The 18,357-nt window shown below is 38.3% G+C and overlaps 7 protein-coding genes across 12 annotated transcripts; 4 read left to right on the top strand and 3 right to left on the bottom strand.

Annotated features, from left to right (window-relative positions):
• Positions 1-1,262: 1,262 nt before the first annotated feature.
• On the bottom strand, positions 1,263-3,950 carry LOC6651579 (DNA replication licensing factor Mcm5). Its single transcript, XM_002072963.4, has 4 exons — positions 3,686-3,950; positions 2,509-3,619; positions 1,621-2,442; positions 1,263-1,557 (listed from the first exon to the last, which is right to left on the bottom strand). Exons 1-4 carry the CDS (start codon positions 3,838-3,840, stop codon positions 1,441-1,443), a joined length of 2,205 nt encoding a protein of 734 aa, XP_002072999.1. The 5' UTR covers positions 3,841-3,950; the 3' UTR covers positions 1,263-1,440.
• A 275-nt stretch (positions 3,951-4,225) lies between these two features.
• On the top strand, positions 4,226-5,977 carry LOC6651578 (protein arginine N-methyltransferase 1-B). The gene is made up of 4 exons (XM_002072962.4): positions 4,226-4,350; positions 4,403-4,717; positions 4,783-5,012; positions 5,075-5,977. The coding sequence occupies exons 1-4, from the start codon at positions 4,348-4,350 to the stop codon at positions 5,694-5,696; spliced, it is 1,170 nt and encodes a 389-aa protein (XP_002072998.2). The 5' UTR covers positions 4,226-4,347; the 3' UTR covers positions 5,697-5,977.
• A 59-nt stretch (positions 5,978-6,036) lies between these two features.
• LOC6651577 (RNA-binding protein 1) lies at positions 6,037-8,237 on the bottom strand. 3 transcript variants are annotated; one of them, XR_006953981.1, is made up of 4 exons: positions 8,123-8,237; positions 7,683-8,029; positions 6,506-7,444; positions 6,280-6,347 (listed from the first exon to the last, which is right to left on the bottom strand). XR_006953981.1 is itself a non-coding variant. In XM_002072961.4 (3 exons), exons 2-3 carry the CDS (start codon positions 8,012-8,014, stop codon positions 6,257-6,259), a joined length of 423 nt encoding a protein of 140 aa, XP_002072997.1. In that variant the 5' UTR covers positions 8,015-8,029; positions 8,123-8,230; the 3' UTR covers positions 6,037-6,256. The 3 variants fall into 3 exon arrangements, 1 of the variants encoding a protein (XP_002072997.1); XR_006953982.1 differs by having other exon boundaries at positions 6,511-7,444; XM_002072961.4 differs by lacking the exon at positions 6,506-7,444 and having other exon boundaries at positions 6,037-6,347; positions 8,123-8,230.
• A 53-nt stretch (positions 8,238-8,290) lies between these two features.
• On the top strand, positions 8,291-9,934 carry LOC26529786 (39S ribosomal protein L37, mitochondrial). The gene is made up of 4 exons (XM_015176993.3): positions 8,291-8,565; positions 8,621-8,968; positions 9,030-9,310; positions 9,370-9,934. The coding sequence occupies exons 1-4, from the start codon at positions 8,390-8,392 to the stop codon at positions 9,792-9,794; spliced, it is 1,230 nt and encodes a 409-aa protein (XP_015032479.1). The 5' UTR covers positions 8,291-8,389; the 3' UTR covers positions 9,795-9,934.
• A 582-nt stretch (positions 9,935-10,516) lies between these two features.
• Positions 10,517-11,979, top strand: LOC6651730. Its single transcript, XM_002072960.4, has 4 exons — positions 10,517-10,644; positions 10,737-10,892; positions 10,958-11,124; positions 11,171-11,979. Exons 1-4 carry the CDS (start codon positions 10,517-10,519, stop codon positions 11,836-11,838), a joined length of 1,119 nt encoding a protein of 372 aa, XP_002072996.2. The 3' UTR covers positions 11,839-11,979.
• A 56-nt stretch (positions 11,980-12,035) lies between these two features.
• Positions 12,036-13,767, bottom strand: LOC6651729. Its single transcript, XM_002072959.3, has 5 exons — positions 13,673-13,767; positions 13,284-13,419; positions 13,069-13,222; positions 12,820-13,006; positions 12,036-12,280 (listed from the first exon to the last, which is right to left on the bottom strand). Exons 1-5 carry the CDS (start codon positions 13,765-13,767, stop codon positions 12,091-12,093), a joined length of 762 nt encoding a protein of 253 aa, XP_002072995.1. The 3' UTR covers positions 12,036-12,090.
• An 840-nt stretch (positions 13,768-14,607) lies between these two features.
• On the top strand, positions 14,608-17,335 carry LOC6651728 (protein starmaker). Of its 4 annotated transcripts, none has more exons than XM_015176843.3 (5): positions 14,608-14,755; positions 14,826-15,049; positions 15,117-16,124; positions 16,197-17,118; positions 17,187-17,335. In XM_015176843.3, exons 1-5 carry the CDS (start codon positions 14,712-14,714, stop codon positions 17,284-17,286), a joined length of 2,298 nt encoding a protein of 765 aa, XP_015032329.2. In that variant the 5' UTR covers positions 14,608-14,711; the 3' UTR covers positions 17,287-17,335. The 4 variants fall into 4 exon arrangements, with proteins under 4 accessions (XP_015032329.2, XP_046866099.1, XP_023036410.1 ...); XM_047010143.1 differs by having other exon boundaries at positions 15,117-16,129; positions 16,202-17,118; XM_023180642.2 differs by having other exon boundaries at positions 14,609-14,755; positions 15,117-15,870; positions 15,943-17,118.
• The last annotated feature ends 1,022 nt before the right edge of the window (positions 17,336-18,357 follow it).

Raw genomic sequence — 18,357 nt, 5'->3', positions numbered from 1 at the left:
AAATATTTACTTGATCGAGAGCCTTATTTAATGCTTTCCTGTCGTTCGCTTTATTTGAAAGTAAATTAAAGCATTCTAAACAAGGCATATTTTCCAATTCATTCAACATTTGCCGACATTATTTGATTGATGCAATAAATTGTGGTACGCCTTGACGTCATTCGGCATATTGGACGTTCAACAGACACGCACATATGTATGTACATATATGTATGTATCCATTTTTCATGGTAAACAACATTGTCGGCAAACGCACAAGCTTTTTAAGCCCATCCTTAGTTTAGACAGCTCTGAAAGATTTCGTTTTAATCACAATTAATCTCAAATACCATATGTATACGATTTTCTTATTTGCAATAACTCTTGCGATTGACATTACCAAGTAATGTTTGCCCATGAGATATTTGTATATTTCCTTCCGTACATTCACAATTGTCGAGATTTGCAGAACCCATGGAAATGCCAAGAACGTATGTATGTACATACGTACGTAATTTGTGAAATACATGCATATGCATATACTAATTGTACAAAAGGAAGTAATAAACGTTCGCAAACAGAAGAGAAAATATTTTAAAAAGAATTTGGCAAGCAGCCAATGGGAATATGATTGGTTTTTGTGATCTGTTCGAATGACGTATACAAAACAAACGTATAAACATACATACATACGTACATAGACCGACACTAGGGAACGTGCGAGTAGATTCGAGGATTGTCCACATTCGGAAATATATTATTTAGGACCACAAATTGATGGGTAGTTAAACCTACACATAATCATACACGGGCGGATCCAAAAGGGGACCCTTCCCCCCTACTTTTGGTATATGTTTTTTTTTACTATTCATGATTGCTGCGAATCTTGCACTGAATTTACTGCAAACCTTTTTGGGGTACAACTATCAACCAGTTCCTTCCCCCTGGATCCGCCACTGCATAAGTAATTGGTAATTTATATAGTGAATTATTAAAAAAAAATATCTGCCGGTAGGGCCTACCTGATGAGTACTTCCGATATTTACATTTGTCTAAGTCTAACATAAACAATTTCTTCCCTTAACCATAGCATTATATATATAAAATGGCAGCCATAAGTTTCATTTGATGATGGAAAAGGAAGATTGTACTGGAATGTTAAGTTTTTGTTGTTTAATTTTTTTGCGAAGAAGCCGGAAAATTAATAAAGTAAATAAGTAGCATTTCCGTTACGTATACGGCATGGTGTACATCCTCTTACTTAGTTAACACTAGCAATAAAATTAGACGCTAAATTTCTGAGTTTATTATGATAAATGGGAATTTTTAGAAATAAAATATAGGGAAAATAAAGAAATTTACGAACAAATAATTATAAATTCAAAGTTCATTTGTGAGATGAAAACTTAATAACTTAGAAAAAATGTTGTACTAGGCAAATAATTTAAATGTGAAAAGGGATTAGCAAATGCGATACAACATTTTGCGCTGCATTCTGTGCTGTAGTTCGCCTCTTCGAATCATGGTGTGAATAACTTTCATAACAGTTCGCTCCTCATACTTTTGTCGCAAAAAGTCCTAAAAGGAAAAATCAAATGTTATTTATATGTTCATAAATTGAACTAAGATTCAATTGATTACCTGTAAAATATTTTGTTCCGACACTTGAGATCCGATGGCAAAGCGACGCTTCAATTGTTTCTCTATACGGTTTAGAGTCTCTTGATCCTCCTCTGTGGTGAAACCCTCGGCGCCAGCCAAGCTGCCTGTCATGGCGGCATCGAGAGTCGATACTTGGAACAGACGCAGTGCTTCGTTAACATGCTCATCAGTAGCAAATGGAAGCAAACGCATTTTAGCCAAAGATTCTGAAATGCGGATCACAGCCTCCAGCTGGCGGACAGTTATGGGAATGCTAAGACGCTTATCGGAGTTCTTTTCCTGCTGACCAGCGCCACTACGCATCAGAACATAGCGACTCTTTAGTTTCTCGCCGGCAGCCTCGCTTAGACGCGGTCCGCAATGTGTGCGACAGTAGTGGATGTATTTCTTGAATGTAGCCAATGATATTTCACCCTCGGCTGGCTCTGTAGGAGCCGACTTGTTCGAACTGAGATGGACATTGATGATATGCTTAGCCAACGTAATGTCCCGCGCCTCATCGTGCACATCTTTGACAATGAATATCATATCGAATCTCGACAAGATCGTTGGCATAAAATCAATATTCTCCTCCCCTTTGGTATCATCCCAACGGCCGAAAATGGAATTGGCTGCTGCCAGAACAGAACAACGCGAGTTTAGGGTGGTTGTGATGCCAGCCTTAGCGATAGATATGGTTTGCTGTTCCATGGCCTCGTGGATGGCCACACGATCATCTTCACGCATTTTGTCGAACTCATCAATGCAAACGACACCTCCGTCGGCCAAGACCATGGCTCCGCCTTCCATGACAAAGTTTCGCTGTAATGTTAAAGATTATTATTTGTTTTTTTAAAAGAATTCTAAACTTGCTTCTCAAATGCTTACCGTGTGAGGATCTTTCATAACAGAGGCTGTTAGACCAGCTGCACTAGAGCCCTTACCCGATGTATAAACACCAATTGGGGCCACTTTCTCCACAAACTTAAGCAATTGGGATTTAGCTGTTCCCGGATCACCCAGCAACAACACGTTGATATCGCCACGTCTGCAAAGACCGTCTGGCAGACGTTTTCGCGATCCACCAAACATTAGGCAAGTAATGGCCTTCTTAATGTCGTTGGAACCAAATATGCTGGGAGCCAGAGATTTGGACAGACGATCGTAAATGTCACTGGAGGCGGCCATACGCCTGAAGTTGTCTTCCTCATCGATGGTGATATTGCTGTAGCGAGAAATTGCTCCAGCGCCCTCAGTGTCCACAGTGATGCCCACCACTCGCATGTATGGCGCCCTTACACCTACAACTGCCTTCTCTCGGCCATCTTGACGGGAGGGTTTACCCACTTTACGAATCGAATAGATGCCTTGGATAAGCACACGATTTCCGGGAACAACACGCTCGCACAAGGATCGATCGCAGAACAACTGCAAGTGCCGAGGTATTTCACCCTGCGGCACAAAGTCTGGCAGTTCCTGCAACTTGAGCGTTTGGAAGTCTACACATTTGCATTTATCCGGCATAATAAAAAACGGATCTAAAGGACATTTAGGGCGACCAGCCTGCTCGGTGGTGCATTTGCGTGGCAGGGCATAACCCTCTAGGCCAGGATTAACCTTAAGATTTGGAATAACTGTGCTGCAGGACCGACACATAATCGACATGCGTGTGGCCTTGGCCCTAATGCCCGAAGCCGCCACAATTATACCGGCAATTTTCACCAGACGTGACACACTGTCAGACTTTATCTCACGAACATTTGTTGGATTTGCGCTGGACGAAAGCAGTATTTGAATATCCTGCATGTGCTCCTCATGCTCGGGACGAGGCGCTGTTATTTCATCAGCCACCTCGCGGGCCGCTTCTTCGAAAATCTGCAAATGCTCTGTCGGCTGCTTGTTCAATGTATCTGCCAGGGCCTCATCGAATCCCACCAAGTCCTCCATTTCAATTTCAAGGAAATAACGTCCATTGAGATAGTTGCGCTTCAAAGTGTCTCTAGATACACATACCGTTGCCCATTAATATATGAAAGGCTTGCACTTTTAATCGAGTGTGACTTACCTGTATTTGTAGAAGAAATTGTCCTCGTTAAAGGTACGAATGAATTCCTTGTATTTCTTCTTCACAGCCTGCAAGTTAATCTGGGCCCCATCAGGTTGATGATCATTTCCGAAGTTATCAGAGAAGAATACACCAGCATCGTCAAAGCCCTCCATTCTGATTAAGTCTAGTTCCAATTATTACTTCTTTAATTAAGCGTTGTAAAGACTGCGAGTTTTGTTTCTGCAATGGACGCGGGAGTGTGTAAGTAAATGTAAATGCAGATTTTGCCGCCAAAATTACAGTGTGACCGTTCGAGCGTATTAAGAAATACTAACCAGTGTAGGCCTTAGGACTTTAAAAATTTCATACTAACAATTGTGAATTAAAATATTCAGTATTAAAAGCAGCATAATTTATTAAGATAAAATTAATTTGAACTATATTGAAAATACCTAAACGCTTAAAAAGTCCATTTGACAACACTGGTCCGCGTTTTCCAACACTGGACCAAGTTTCGCGTGTTCATCGCATTTGGTATTTTAGATTGGTATCGCGCTATAAGGTCACACTGTCCGCGTGTTTGGGAGGGAAAAGAAGGCAGACGCAGACCAGGAATTCAACGACGGTTCAATTGCTGCCATATTTTTTCACGCTGTGCAGACAAAGCTAAAACTTAGATAATGGTAAGTAGATATTTTCAGCATGTGGTCAGTATAATTGGATGTCTTCCTGCAGTCTACCATAGATATAACAATGGATTCGGTTACTGAAGGTCCATCGGGTGTTGCTACCGGCCTCAGCCTCACATCCAACGCGAACAATGTGCTAAAAAAATTACCGCAAAGCGGATCCGGTGCTACTGCAGGAGCTGACGGTGCATCTCCGGGCGCTGATGGCGCCAGTTCAAATGCAGATGAAATGACGTCAAGAGATTATTACTTTGACTCTTACGCACATTTTGGTATCCACGAGGAGATGCTAAAGGACGAAGTGCGAACTGTCACCTACCGCAATGCCATGTACCACAATAAGCATTTATTCCAGGGCAAGGTAAGACACGTGGTGGACACCCATAGAAGATACAGCTTAAAAATAACGCATTGATTTCCTTTCAGACTGTACTGGATGTGGGTTGTGGAACCGGAATACTCTCCATGTTTGCAGCCAAAGCCGGTGCAGCACAAGTATTTGCCGTCGATTGCTCGAACATTATTGAGTTCGCGCGTCAAGTAGTCATAGACAACAATTTGGAAAATGTGATTCAGGTCGTTAAGGGCAAAATTGAAGAAGTCGAATTGCCAAATGGCATCGAGAAGGTCGACATCATAATTTCAGAGTGGATGGGGTATGTTTAAAGAAATTTTATTTTTGGTGAATGGTTTTAAAACTTTCCGTCAATCATTTTAGATACTGTCTCTTCTATGAATCAATGCTGGACACTGTACTGTATGCTCGAGACAAATGGCTAAAACCTAATGGAATGATGTTCCCGGACAGAGGAACTCTCTATATAACCGCTATCGAAGATCGTCAGTATAAGGACGAGAAGATTAACTGGTGGGATGATGTTTACGGTTTTGACATGAGTTGTATACGCAAAGTGGCCGTCACTGAACCACTCGTAGATGTTGTCGATCCCAAGCAAGTAGTATCCACAGCCTGTATGGTTAAGGAAGTCGATCTGTATACAGTGCAGAAAGCCGATCTGAATTTCTCGTCCAAATTCAATTTGACCATTAAGCGCAATGACTTTGTTCAAGCATTGGTCACGTATTTTAACATTGAGTTCACAAAGTGTCACAAGCGTCTGGGCTTTAGCACATCCCCCGATTCCACATACACGCACTGGAAGCAGACTGTGTTTTATCTGGATGACCACTTGACTGCCAAAAAGAATGAGGAAATAACCGGAACGTTCCAAATGAAGCCCAATGAACGTAATAACCGGGACTTGGACTTTGTAATTGATATCAGTTTCAAAGGCGAGCTATCTGACGTTAATGAATCAAATACATACCGCATGCGTTAGGAATGTATTATTTGGGGCTGTAAGCCTTCTTCAAACTGAAGAACACATATTGACTTAGCCGTAAGATTTATTCCAGTGCGAAATGTGCAACGAATTTGTGTTGCGTCTTTTACTAAGTTTAAAGTGTACCTTTTGTTAGTATACATAATAATATTTTTACACTTGTGCGCCGCCTGTTTAAATTATTATTCGAGAATACTTCTAAGAAAACTGTACAGTAGTAGCTCGACATATCTCACAAAATAAAATGTGCGCCAAGCACATCATCATCTTGCTGGAAATCAATACTTCAATACGTTTCTGGTTAAAATCAGTAAAATGAGTAGTCACAATGTGAATATACACAGATAGAAATAAGTTTTTATTCATGTACAGGGAATTTTTGTTTTGGATAAACTGTTTACCTTTGTATGATGGATGATATTACATGTTTCGGACACGAAAAGAAATCAAAATTAGAACTGTGGAAAAAACTCAATGGGTTTTCGGAAGATAAAAAACTTATTGATTATACAAAATATGTAGATGCTACAAAGCGGAGTCCTTTGTGATAATTGTTGTTAATGGCGATCGCGGGAATCGGAACGGCTGCGTCGATCACGGGAAAAACTACGACTGCGTGGCGTACGGGAACGGCGTGGTGAGCGTGATCTGAAAATAAACCATTGATAGATGAGGCAAATTGATTAAGAAATTAGTTTTAGCTCTTAGCACAAAGGTAACCTAATATATAACGATATCTATTAGCAGCTGCTGGTCAACAAAACGGAATATGTATACAAAACGAAAAAATATGTTTATCTAAATACCATACAGTGTACGTTTAGACGTGTGGAAGTTCTGTAGGCACTCGATATGTGCGTTGTGGTTTGTTGATTGCTGGAGTAGGTGGTTGGTTGGTTGTTGTTGTAACGAGTCAATTTACTGAGCTGAGCTGAGCAGAGTAGAGAAGTGAAGTTGGTTTGTTGGGAACGCACTAGGTTGTGGAAAGGAGGACGGGCAGGTGGTACAGCTGGATTGATGCTCAGAGATGATGCTGCTCCAATTCGCTGACGTTGCGTATGATGGTCGAGTTGATGATGTTAAAATGGTACAGTTCAGCAGAATAATCCAAATTAAACTATATTATTAAAGCAAAATCGAAATAATAATCAAGCTGACAACCTGCGAATAGTCGTATTGGGCGAATACACACAAGCAAAATCATTACAATACCGTTTACTAATGTGTATGCATGAGAATTTCCTCGTCGGAATACGTGTATATACCTTGTTCTCTTTTGAGAGTTCAAATGCGAATGGAGTAATGGACGGCACTTAAGTTCGCATTTTCATGACGAAGCATGAAATGGATAAAACCTTTTTGTCGGATATCAAAATAAATATGGATAGCCTCATATTTGTATGCTTGGAAATAAATGTTTCATGGTGAATTTATATACATATTGCTTTATCGCTGGCTGTGGATTGGTGGTGTGTTTAGTGATTCTTGCGTTGTGTGCTGTGGTGATAATGATGGGGATTGCGTTGTTGGATTCTAAACGTAACGTCTGGAGTGCCGGGGTGCAGAGCATTGTAATTAGTTGTTTTATAGTTGAAAAACTTGCTGTTAACCCTGCTGATGGTTTTGGCTGTGCAGATTGCGACGAAGGAGGAGCTGTAGCTGTGAATCGTGAAGATGTTGCTGTTGTTGTTGTTGTTGTAGTAGTAGTAGAAGGAAGAGGTAGCAGTAGAGTAGTAGTAGAAGTTCTGTAAAAATGTCGATAACTCTCGTTTAACAAGAACACAACTTTTAATGAAAGGGGGGAATACAAAATATCTAAGCCTCTGATTTTACGCTATGTTTTTTTTTTTGTCTTTTAAACAAACTGTGATACATCATTTTATCGAATATTCGTTCGGAGAATGGCAATTGAAAACTGCTATGCGCAACAAATCCAAATTAAATTTCGTGTATTTAATATTTTAATTTAGTCAAACAAATTACCTGTGTCGTCCGGCCCCTCCACGGTTGCTGCCAGCCTCACCCGATTGTCCTCCACCACGACGGCTGCGCTCACGCGATCGACCCGAAGACATTTCCACGCGAATGCGTGTGCCACAGCAGCGTGTGCCGTCAAGTGCACGGGTTGCGTCCTCAGCATCTCGCCTGTCCTCGAACTCAACAAATGCAAAACCTGGCGGGTTACGAGCCACCCACACATTTTTCAAAGGCCCATATTTGCTAAAGGCGTTTTCAATCTCGTATTTTGATGCCGAGGATCCCAAATTACCAACATACACTTTGCAGGCTAAGTCCCATTCACGATACCGGGGCATAATGGCTGATTTACGCTGTTGGCATCAAGCAAAAAGTTTAATTCAAAACTACATCAAACTGATGATGGCGCATTTTACGCAATCTACAGGGGCCAAATAAATACTTACCAACAAGTTAGAGCTACTAGATTACAATATATCTTAACTACAAATTGAACAATTATTCAACAAAACTTCCTTCCGCTTTAACGCTAATGTGACTGCATGCACATACCGTGGAAATACCAAATGAATTTCTGTATTGGTTACAGTAGCAGTCATTTAGTATTTTTTTGGCCATTTATTTTATTGCACATCTTTGGTCAGACTATCCGCATATTATAACATAAGCATAACCTTTTTTTCGTTATTTATTAATTAAAAAACTGTATTAGAATGCGTCTGACAAACAAATTGTGCGCCCAACACATTGGGTGGCATTTCAAAAAGCATTGGCTGGTGCAAGGTAAACGTGTGCCTCGTGAAACTGGTGCCGCTGCAGAGCTGCAGAGATTGGGAGTGCAAGTTAAGTCTCCGGAAGAGATTCTGGAGCCCAAGCGCGAACGAAAAGTGTAAGTATGTTATGTAGCCGTTGAATCAAAATTTAACTTTCATTTATTTACACAGGGTTAATATTATCGGGTCAGCGTTAAAGCCAGTACTAGAGGATCATACTCACCCCAATTGGCACTCTAATCCCTGCCACTTATTTTCCGACAACAATGTGTTACTTGGGGGTATACCTCAGGCCCAGGTGTTAACGAACTCGATAGAGATTCAAAACTTTCCACAACACATTGATGATGCTATTAAAAATCAGCAGCTACCGAGTGTCCTGGACAAGAATGTCCGTCATGCCATTCTGTCATCCCATGTGCTTGATGCAGAGCAAGTGAAGTTGCCCAAAGTCAAGCTGGTTGATCGGCCCGCTTTTAACTTGCCACGAGTTTATGGTATTTCGCATGAAAGACGCAAGTAAATACTGCAATTAAGTATTAATATTCCGCTCCAAGTAACCTCGTAATTCACTTTTCAGTCGGCTTCTGCTAAACAAATTATTATTTGAAATTGAAAAGTTAGCGGGTCGATCTGTCTCGGTACGCCGTAAACTGGTCGACAATGCTGGCTTCAAAACATCGATTAGCAAGGATGGTGATCTACTTGGATTCGATACCAAAGCAGACAAACTTATTTGCTCTACACGTGCTTTAAGTACCATTAAGGGAAAATTTGATGGAGATTTGCCTGATCTTTACCCAATGAAATGCACAATTTCTATACCAAAGTGTCAAATTTATACTGAAGACAATTTATACCGTAAGTAAGATTAATATGACATAAGAAATAAATACAAATGGATATTGCTTTATTTTTAGCATTCCGGCCAGATGTAAATTGCTCGCATCCTCATACACTCTTTGCTTACTTTGATAAACATCTTACAAGGAATTCACATGGCTCTGAAGTGACAGAAAATCAATTTCAAGCGAGAACTATGGTTAAGGCGTTTGCATTAGCAGTGGCACGTGCTAAACAATTGCACGGAAATTCCACAGCTGGTGCCCTTACGAGACCCATAGTGGTGCAATCTATTCAGACCGACGGCCGTGTTTTTCATTTTGGCATATTCCAGTTGAATACGCTTGACTTGAACTCCAGCAGTGCTACGAAAAACTATTGGTTCCATCGTCAGAGTACTGAGCTATTTACAGAATGCGGTTACCAAGCCGGCAGGCCACATCTAGAGGGTTACAACGGTGAAACAATTCGCATTTTAAATGCATTTTATCACAACTCTTAGAAAACAAATGACAGCAATAAAGTAAATTTATACCGATAATTATAAAAATTTTAAGTGTTATTACATTGCTAGTAAAATCAAGTATGTAAGTAATAAAACGAAACTGTCAATTGTTTAAAACAGAACACATATAAAACTCAGCCCTACTCTGATTTCTCATATAATTAGTCAGTTATTCGAAACTATGTACAGTCAGTACTAATCACGCAATTTTGTTACTTTTGCTGTACAAAAACTTGCTGTTTATTATTCTCTTGCGTTTGAGATTCCTCTCTTATACCTTCTGATTTCTTAATATGAATTTTTTCCTCCGAGTATTGCCACGAAATTTATTGGCTGAGCTGTCACACTGTGCGTATAAGTTATTAACTGATAATACTCGAAATGTGGAGTTTTTCTGCCCACCCTACCATATATATTATGTACTTATGTAAACGAAATAAGACATTTCTATGCCAGCTTTTACACAGAGGCGGATTTACAGCTAAAATGGCTGAATTTTATTTTTAATGCTTAAATAAACATCTCAGTATGAACAGTAAGAATTAAGGCTATAAATGCGCCACCGTTTTAAACAGGATACCATGGCAACATGGATGTGCTAAATTGTTTATGCATCGATGTATTGACTAAGGATAAAGTTTTTTATACATCGACCTCTCATACCAACACACATTTAAAATTGAAAAAAAAAGGGTAAAAATAAAACTTGATTCGGCAACATGAGTAAGTTCCAATCAATTGCTGGCACCAACAACAGTGCAACATCGTCAGAAAGCAGCGAGGCGCAGAGTGTGGAAGAGCAGCAAGCGGCTTTAGCATTGCACAATCGCAGTGTAGCCTTAAGCAGGTGAGAACTTATAATATAAAAAAAAAAACAAAATAAGGATGGAATTAGATTGACAAGAAATCTTATATTAACAAACATTTTTGCAATTTTAGGGCAAAAAATAGCTGGAAACGTATGAAGGAACTGGCTGCTGAGAAGGAGAAGGAAACGGAAGCTAAGAGACCTCCATGGCGGGCAGTTAGCGTGTCAACTCTGTCTAAGCCAGACAAAAATGCTTTGCTTCGCGCCAAACTCCTGGACGCTTCTAGGTGAAAATGTAAATTTCTTTTGATATATCTTCTTTTATATATATTTTTTTTCGTCTTAAATTTAGGCGTTTACGAGCTGGCAAAGCTAATGTGGCACTTCAGACAGATATTGTGCCTACCAAATTGATGAAAGAAAAGAGTCTGGGAGCACAAAGTGATTTGATTTTGTATAAAGAGATTGGAATTCTTACGGATGGTCAATATTCAAAGAAGAAGGATGGCTACCAACAATGTAAGTATGAGATGCTATAGATCCTAGCTTATTATTCTTTTTGCAGATGTGTTGACCTACAGCATGTCTCAGATGACGGACACGATCGAACAATCAACACGATCAACCCAAACGCTGTTGCCGAAAGCTTACAATGATAGTGTTGTCAATTCCTACATACCTGAAGTCGATGACGAGGGTAATGTTCTATTATCCGATGTTGAGAAAAGAGTAGCTGATCAAATTGAAAAAATTCGCAAGTTTTATGTGAAGGAAGAGGATACCAAGTCACCAAGTCGTCCTCCAAGTGGTTCGGCTACGTGTCCAACAATTGACGCATGGCACTTTGAAGATGATGCTATTGAAATGGATTCACAACGACCCTTTATACCCTACACGATTGAACCGTATAAACCATGGCGCAGTTTTGTGCCCTTTCCCTTTCGCCTAAGGGGTAACTCATTGATTGGCACACAAAAAATCGATTGGTATGCTCTGTTACAATCGATCGATGATTTGATAAAAGAATCTAATAGTTTGGTTGACAAACTAGAACGGATAATGCATGAAAAGAACTCACATCGAAAAACTGTTCCTAGTAATTTAAACAAATTGCCCAACTTTGAGTCATTTAAATTTAATCCTCCATCTGACCATTGGCTGCCGATTATTGAAGAACAGGAGAAACAATTGCAATCAATGATGGCTGAATGTGAACAAAGTGCAAACATTTAACTTGTAGAAATTATCAACACATTTTTAAAACATCCAGAAGGATGAAGTTAAACAAAATATTTATAAATTAATCATTCAAAAATCTTCACCCAAATCACACAGTTATTTCTTTTAGGGTTCAGTCACTTTCACTTTACACTAAATAAATTTGTTGGTAATGCATTAAATTATTGGAAATTGATTTATTTGCTTTTTTTTTATAACAAAGTGATAAAGATTTTGGTGCTTATGATTAAGCATTAGACATTGTAGTTAAGCACCTGGCGACTTAGATTTTGATTGTTTTTTGGGCAACAATTTCATTAAAATATTTGTGGCAGATTTACTATCCAAGGGACAAGTGGAATAGACTTCATCACAGGCTCTGTCATCGGTTCGCTTCCCATGCTCTAAAGCCTCCTTTATTGCCGTGCCATCCAAAAGGTAGTCAACTAAAGCATTTCTAGAAAAAAAAATGATCAAAATTATCTGCTATAGAAAATACTAATTCCATAGATAAACTGTGTAAATGTTCAAATCTCCCACTAGTATACCCTTGGTTCGAGGATAGCTATTTTTATGTATTTATGTGATAAATAAACAATACTTATTTTGTTTTTTTTTTTGGCTTTAGATGACAATGAATTTGACTCGTCAGAGAAGTGAATATGAATAGCATTGAACCTCATGAATACGCATGTGAATAAATCCGTTTGTCTATGTAACAGACTAATATAAAACGACAAATATATCTACCCACTTGTATATTGATGTATGTCTGTTTGTATATACACCGATGTCAATGTGTATTGGTGTTATTTTCTTAATTCTGTTTTTTTGTTTTTTGTTTTTTTTTTTTTTTTGGTTTCTATAATTAGGTTTTTTCATATTTTCATCAAAAGCGAATGGGAATGAAGCTAATTGTGATTATAAGCGCGTTATATTTAGAACGATGTTTCATCTAAAGCGAATGTAAACAAAAACAAAAATAGTTTTACTTACTCGGACAACATGTGAATGAATTCATCCATTTGGTCTGAAGATCCGGCCTTCATATTGTACTCGGTTGAACGTACATAACCGCAAACGGCGCGCTGCATACAGCTGGTAGAGTCAATGTTATTCTGTCCCAGCACATCGTCGATTTTGTTAATCATGCTGCTCAGTGACGTCAAATCGTCGTTTTCACCTGCAACACAGTGGATGGTGATTAATGGCAACAAGAATTTCCATTTGAACTCGCCAACTTACTTCGTCCATAGCCACCGTAGCCGCCATGAAAGGCTGATAGAATTTTGGGTATAAGAATAATAGCGCCAATGCCAACAAGAGTGCCCAAGACGACTCCTCCTAGATCCAGCTTAATGGGATTATATGCCGATAGTCCAGTGCCACCCGGATATCCCTTAATATAATTTTTAAATCGATTTTGCATATATCAAAACAATATAGTCATTCGTACATACATTTAAACTGCCATAACCAGTTGTGTAACCAAGACGCTCGAGTCTGTCTTTCGTTGAAGCTGTTTGTGGTTCATTGAGTTGGGTCTTATTTTCGTTATAGTATGACCGATTCCATTGGGATTTTTCAGCATAAGATCTGAAATTCAGAATTATTCAATTAGAATTCAGCTGTGAACAAAACTAACTTTTAAAGTTTGGAACTAGAATGTTCTTAAGCCCTCATATGCAAACGATGTCAATATTACTTATACGACATGTTGATCCTACTGTTCAGACCAATTCATTTTTAAGACGGATATTTTCGACATTTCAAGGAACTTTGAAACCCTTTTTCTTATCAAAAGTAAACTTCTTCTCTCTAATATAAAGAAGGCACATGAAAAACTCACTTTGGATTCTCTTCATATTTAGGAATAGCCTGCGAGATACTTATTAGCAAGAGCATGCTAAGGGTTAGTATTAGGATTCTATTTGATATATCCATGGTTTATATTGCTTGGGTATAAATTCCGCTCGAAAGTAAATAATCCGTTTTAGTACACTTTTGTCACAAGAGTGGCTCAAGACTAACAATGCAAAATAGACTCACTCTCCTATTTATATGCATTCAATGAAACTGAGTTAAATGCCATGCGTTGGAAAAAAATTTAAGCAATTTGTTCAAATTACAAATTGTTGTCTGCAAGTTACGTTTGGAGTAGTTGAATATTGTCGCCTGTGAAGCATTTAGGAAAGGCGAAGAAAGAAAGAAAATCATTCTAGCCTAACGAATGAACACGCGTTCGAAAAGAGTATGAATATATGTATGTAGGTACGCTATATCCACATTGAGCATCGTTGTGTTTTGGAAAATGTCGTGTGTTGGTAAACTTAAACTCTAGTACGCAATTTTCAAGTCATAGTCAATTATTTAACAAAATTATCGCAACAACGTAATGCATGGACATGGAGTAGGCGCAATAAAAGACAATATGAATAACTTGCAAAATGCCTGTGTCTGTATATAATCAAAGTAACTATGTTTTTTTTAATGAAATCAGGCAGCATGTGGAAGTACTTGCGACTTCGTAACTCTTTTGCCATCAAAGGGATCATCCGAGCAAATAATTTCTGGTATTAAGTCACTGACTTTTGCGCTTTGAGAGTTTCCATAATTGTGTATAAACAATTTCCTATGAAACATAAATACATTAAAACAATAATATAACTAAAAATTGTGATAATTGGAATAAATTCTTCTTGGTTATCTAAGTAGTTACAAATAATAGGACAATACTAAGTTGAATTTGTTTTCAAATGGCATTGACTTTGGAACTGTTATCCGATTGAAAACAAATATCTACGTGTTTAAAGTCATCTCTCTTGAAAGCTATACAAAATTTAGATTTTAAATTTACACCTTAACAAAAAAATGAAAATTCAAAGAACATGGTATTTAACTTAGGACCCATTTGTTGCGATTCACCATCGGGGTATGTAGTTTAAATTCAAAAAATAATGTAATGTCTTTCTTAATCGCCGCTTTGTTCCTTTTCCTGCTAGTTCGTCAAGTTCAACCAAAATTTTTTGCAATGAAAATCAGAACAGATGCAGCCCTTTTCGTTGTCATTGCTGTTGCCATGGTTCTTCATTGAATGACCATACCTATTCGTTGCTTAAAAGGATTTGTCATAAAATTATAAAGAGTTATAACCGCCAACAATGTCGAGAGAAGTATACAGTCTTCGAAGGAGGCAATAGTACAAACATTCGACCACATCGATCAGGTAATATTTGTATTCAAAATAATTACAATTGTTTGATAACTTCATAAAATCGATATTCTTGGCTTAGAATCATTTGACGAATATGGATCCCGTGAAAGAAAAGATGGTAAGCTACATGGAAGGGAGAAAAATCGCCTTTCCCGTGAGGGAGGAGAGGGTAGCAAGCATAATGAAAGGCGTAAAGACAAAGGAAAGAAACGTGGTGATGATAGCGATTCCTTGACAAACTCGAGGAAGGACAAGAATCGTGGAGCCAACAAAGGTGACAGTGGAAAGAGAGCGGGTAGTAAGCAGACGAAAAGCAATGATAAAGAGGATGGCGATAAGAAAGGATCATCCAATAAAAACCGAAAAGAAAAAGACACTGCCGGAGATGTAAAAGACGAGTCTTCTAGGAAATCTAAAAATAAGTCCGGAAAAGATGATGATGCAAAAAGAGAGTCTTTGAAAAAGAAATCTCAGAAACCTGGTAAAAATGATGCTGCTGATGAGGCGAAAGCCCAAGCACTGGCAAAGGCGAAAAAAGGAGCTTCGGCGAAAGATGATGATAACGCAAAAAAAGAAGCTACCAATAAACCCAAGAAAGATGGCGGTAATGAAGATTCATCAAAAAAAATGGCCGATAAAAAGGAATCTAGTGATGGAAAACGTAAGTCCGCAACTAATAAGGATGACGATGGCGATGCTAAAGATAAAGATAAAGACAAATCTAAGAATAAATCCGATAAACCTGGAGGAAAAGAAGCAACTGAAGCTGATAAAGGGAAGACTGGGCTCAAGAAAGACCATAATGACGATGGCGATGACAAAGCTAAGAGTAAATCGAAGGATAAACCAGAATCAACTGAAAAAGCTGGAGGCAAGGACTCTGGCGATGACAAAGCTAAGAGTAAATCGAAGGATAAACCAGAATCAACTGAAAAACCTGGAGGCAAGGACTCTGGCGATGACAAAGCTAAGAGTAAATCGAAGGATAAACCAGAATCAACTGAAAAAGCTGGAGGCAAGGACACTGGCGATGACAAAGCTAAGAGTAAATCGAAGGATAAACCAGAATCAACTGAAAAAGCTGGAGGCAAGGACACTGGCGATGACAAAGCTAAGAGTAAATCGAAGGATAAACCAGAATCAACTGAAAAAGCTGGAGGCAAGGACTCTGGCGATGACAAAAGTAAATCTGATAAAAAGAAGGATCGCGCTGGCGACGATGCCGATGACAAAGATAAAGCCAAATCTAAAAATAAACGTGGATCGTCTGACAAACCTGGGGGAAAGGATACAGAAGATAATGGCGATGATAAAACAAAAGCCAAATCTAAGAATAAACAAGGTGAAACAGAAACAGATGAAAACAAAAATAAACAGGGAAAAGGTAAAAAGACTTTGCCAGACGAAAAAGATGCTCAAGCTTCGGCGGGGAAATCTAAAAAAGATGGCGAAAAGGGTGAAAAAACAGACACAGACAATAAAGTGGCAACAGACTCCGGAAAAGGTAAAAAACCGGATGAAACCGATAAGGGGAAAAAACAGAAAGGAGGCGCGGGACAAAACAAATCTGATCGTTTTGCAGAAATCGAAGATAAGTCCAGTGGCTACGATATCAAAATTAAAGACAAGAACAAAGGCGGTAAAACTGACCAGAGTAATGCAAAAAATAAAGATGATGTTGGCAAAGATAAAAAGAAACCCAAAACGGATGATGGTGGTGATCCAGCAAAGGAAGGCAAAGATAAGTCTAAGAACAAAAAGGCTATTACAGATGATTACAAAAACCAAGGGGCTAAAGGCAAAGGTCGAGATGATTCTGATCGGCAGCAGTCACAGAAAAATAAACGAAGATCAAAATCTGAAGGAGCAAGAAGAGCATCTAGCGATGGTGGCACTAAAAGGGGGGACAGTCCATCCCGTGGCCGGTTTGGTATCAAGGGACCAAAAAGCTCACAGGACCCAAGATCAAGCAGAAGTAATTTGTATTATCGAAGAAACCTTCGGTCTAGTCGCTGCGATGAAGTTCGGCCGTGTGATGTCCTACGGGCCCAATTGGAACAGCGCGATCTTCTTTGCAGATGGTATTTGACAATCTATGATTTTTGTTATAGTTTTCCTAATACTACCAACCTTTTCTGTTTCCCTGTAGCATCCCGTGTCGTCCATGTGCACAACCCGCTGAAGTCTGCAGACCTTGCACGCCTGGCTGTGCTCCATTCGAGTGTTGTGTATCTGGTACGCCATGTTAAACCTAAAATTTAGTATTTTTTTTTATTTTAAATCTCCTGTGTATTTCAATAAAATTTTTTGTGAAAACCATGGAAATTATTGGTTTCTGAGTCTTATAATGTTGTTGAAAAGTTAAAACCTTTAGTGGAGCCTTTTTGTATTTGAAAAAACTATTGGCCTGCAAAAGTAAATGGTCGTCTGTTGAGTGATATCATTTATGATTGAAATATTTAAAAATTTAAATTCTTTTTTCACATCATTATGTGCATATATTCTTATATATTTTATGATAATTGTTTCAATGCCAAGAATATATGCAAAAAGTGTAAATTTTGTGGTGTAAATACATACAACTTGTATGTAATAAAATTCAATATTAGCCAAAAAAATTTTTTTGTCAGCCTTGAAATCTGTGATATGTTATTCATTGCCATTCATTAAGGTTAATGTCACTTCTCGCCGTGGACTTTTCTATAAACATACAAAAGTACTTACATATATGAAATTATATACAAACATACATAAATATGTCTGTTTATGTAGAATGTTCCATGCCAAGAGAGAAGAGAAATGTTCAGGATTATTCTGCATCGATTAATATATGTCTTATGGTCTTTTCTAAAGATTTATTTAAATATATACATATTCAAACAGTGTTATATATTAAAATGAATGGCTCAATAAATCCATTTTTGGATTGAAAATATTTCAAAAATATACCTGTTCATTATTGTCTCCAAGAACACGTAGAAAACTGAGGCTATAGTAAATTTTTATTATGACTCTTTAATAATATTTAGCTTATATGTCGCACACATACATATATCCACATACATATATGATGTACAGAACAGAGAGAGGGAGATATATATATATATATATATAATAGATATCATTATAATAAGTAATATATTCTCGAGCGTTGGCAATGTGAAAATTGTTAGATTTATGTAAAAAGAATTTGGGCGCTCTTTGCTCTGAGAAGAGATGTCAATGCTGTTGTTTTTGTTATTTTTTCTTATTCCAAAAATAAGTTCATTTGGGAGATTAAATGGGAAAAGAAAACGAGAGAGATGATGGAGAGTGTGAGA

Source organism: Drosophila willistoni, chromosome 3R (genome assembly GCF_018902025.1).
Source record: "Drosophila willistoni isolate 14030-0811.24 chromosome 3R, UCI_dwil_1.1, whole genome shotgun sequence".
Taxonomy (NCBI): Eukaryota; Metazoa; Arthropoda; class Insecta; order Diptera; family Drosophilidae; genus Drosophila; species Drosophila willistoni.
The sequence above is the reverse complement of the archived record's forward strand: the minus strand, read 5'-3'. Positions and strand labels throughout refer to the sequence as shown.

Bases quoted from the DNA above. Each gene is read 5' to 3' on its own strand.
- LOC6651579 (XM_002072963.4), bottom strand. From the start codon at position 3,840: ATGGAGGGCTTTGACGATGCTGGTGTATTCTTCTCTGATAACTTCGGA. The intron at 3,620-3,685 runs GTAAGTCACACT...ATGTGTATCTAG, and splicing joins AATTTCTTCTACAAATACAG to AGACACTTTGAAGCGCAACT. The intron at 2,443-2,508 runs GTAAGCATTTGA...TTAACATTACAG, and splicing joins TTATGAAAGATCCTCACACG to CGAAACTTTGTCATGGAAGG.
- LOC6651578 (XM_002072962.4), top strand. The intron at 4,718-4,782 runs GTAAGACACGTG...ATTTCCTTTCAG, and splicing joins AGCATTTATTCCAGGGCAAG to ACTGTACTGGATGTGGGTTG. The intron at 5,013-5,074 runs GTATGTTTAAAG...CAATCATTTTAG, and splicing joins ATAATTTCAGAGTGGATGGG to ATACTGTCTCTTCTATGAAT.
- LOC6651577 (XM_002072961.4), bottom strand. From the start codon at position 8,014: ATGCCCCGGTATCGTGAATGGGACTTAGCCTGCAAAGTGTATGTTGGT. The intron at 6,348-7,682 runs GTAATTTGTTTG...GTTTATTTTCAG, and splicing joins GGAGGGGCCGGACGACACAG to ATCACGCTCACCACGCCGTT.
- LOC26529786 (XM_015176993.3), top strand. From the start codon at position 8,390: ATGCGTCTGACAAACAAATTGTGCGCCCAACACATTGGGTGGCATTTC. The intron at 8,566-8,620 runs GTAAGTATGTTA...TTATTTACACAG, and splicing joins CCCAAGCGCGAACGAAAAGT to GGTTAATATTATCGGGTCAG. The intron at 9,311-9,369 runs GTAAGTAAGATT...CTTTATTTTTAG, and splicing joins TACTGAAGACAATTTATACC to CATTCCGGCCAGATGTAAAT.
- LOC6651730 (XM_002072960.4), top strand. From the start codon at position 10,517: ATGAGTAAGTTCCAATCAATTGCTGGCACCAACAACAGTGCAACATCG. The intron at 10,645-10,736 runs GTGAGAACTTAT...TTGCAATTTTAG, and splicing joins CGCAGTGTAGCCTTAAGCAG to GGCAAAAAATAGCTGGAAAC. The intron at 10,893-10,957 runs GTGAAAATGTAA...TCTTAAATTTAG, and splicing joins AAACTCCTGGACGCTTCTAG to GCGTTTACGAGCTGGCAAAG.
- LOC6651729 (XM_002072959.3), bottom strand. From the start codon at position 13,767: ATGGATATATCAAATAGAATCCTAATACTAACCCTTAGCATGCTCTTG. The intron at 13,223-13,283 runs GTATGTACGAAT...AATTATATTAAG, and splicing joins CTGGTTATGGCAGTTTAAAT to GGATATCCGGGTGGCACTGG. The intron at 12,281-12,819 runs GTAAGTAAAACT...TTTTTTTTCTAG, and splicing joins TTCATTCACATGTTGTCCGA to AAATGCTTTAGTTGACTACC.
- LOC6651728 (XM_023180640.2), top strand. From the start codon at position 14,712: ATGGTATTTAACTTAGGACCCATTTGTTGCGATTCACCATCGGG. The intron at 15,050-15,116 runs GTAATATTTGTA...TTCTTGGCTTAG, and splicing joins CATTCGACCACATCGATCAG to AATCATTTGACGAATATGGA. The intron at 17,119-17,186 runs GTATTTGACAAT...GTTTCCCTGTAG, and splicing joins CGCGATCTTCTTTGCAGATG to CATCCCGTGTCGTCCATGTG.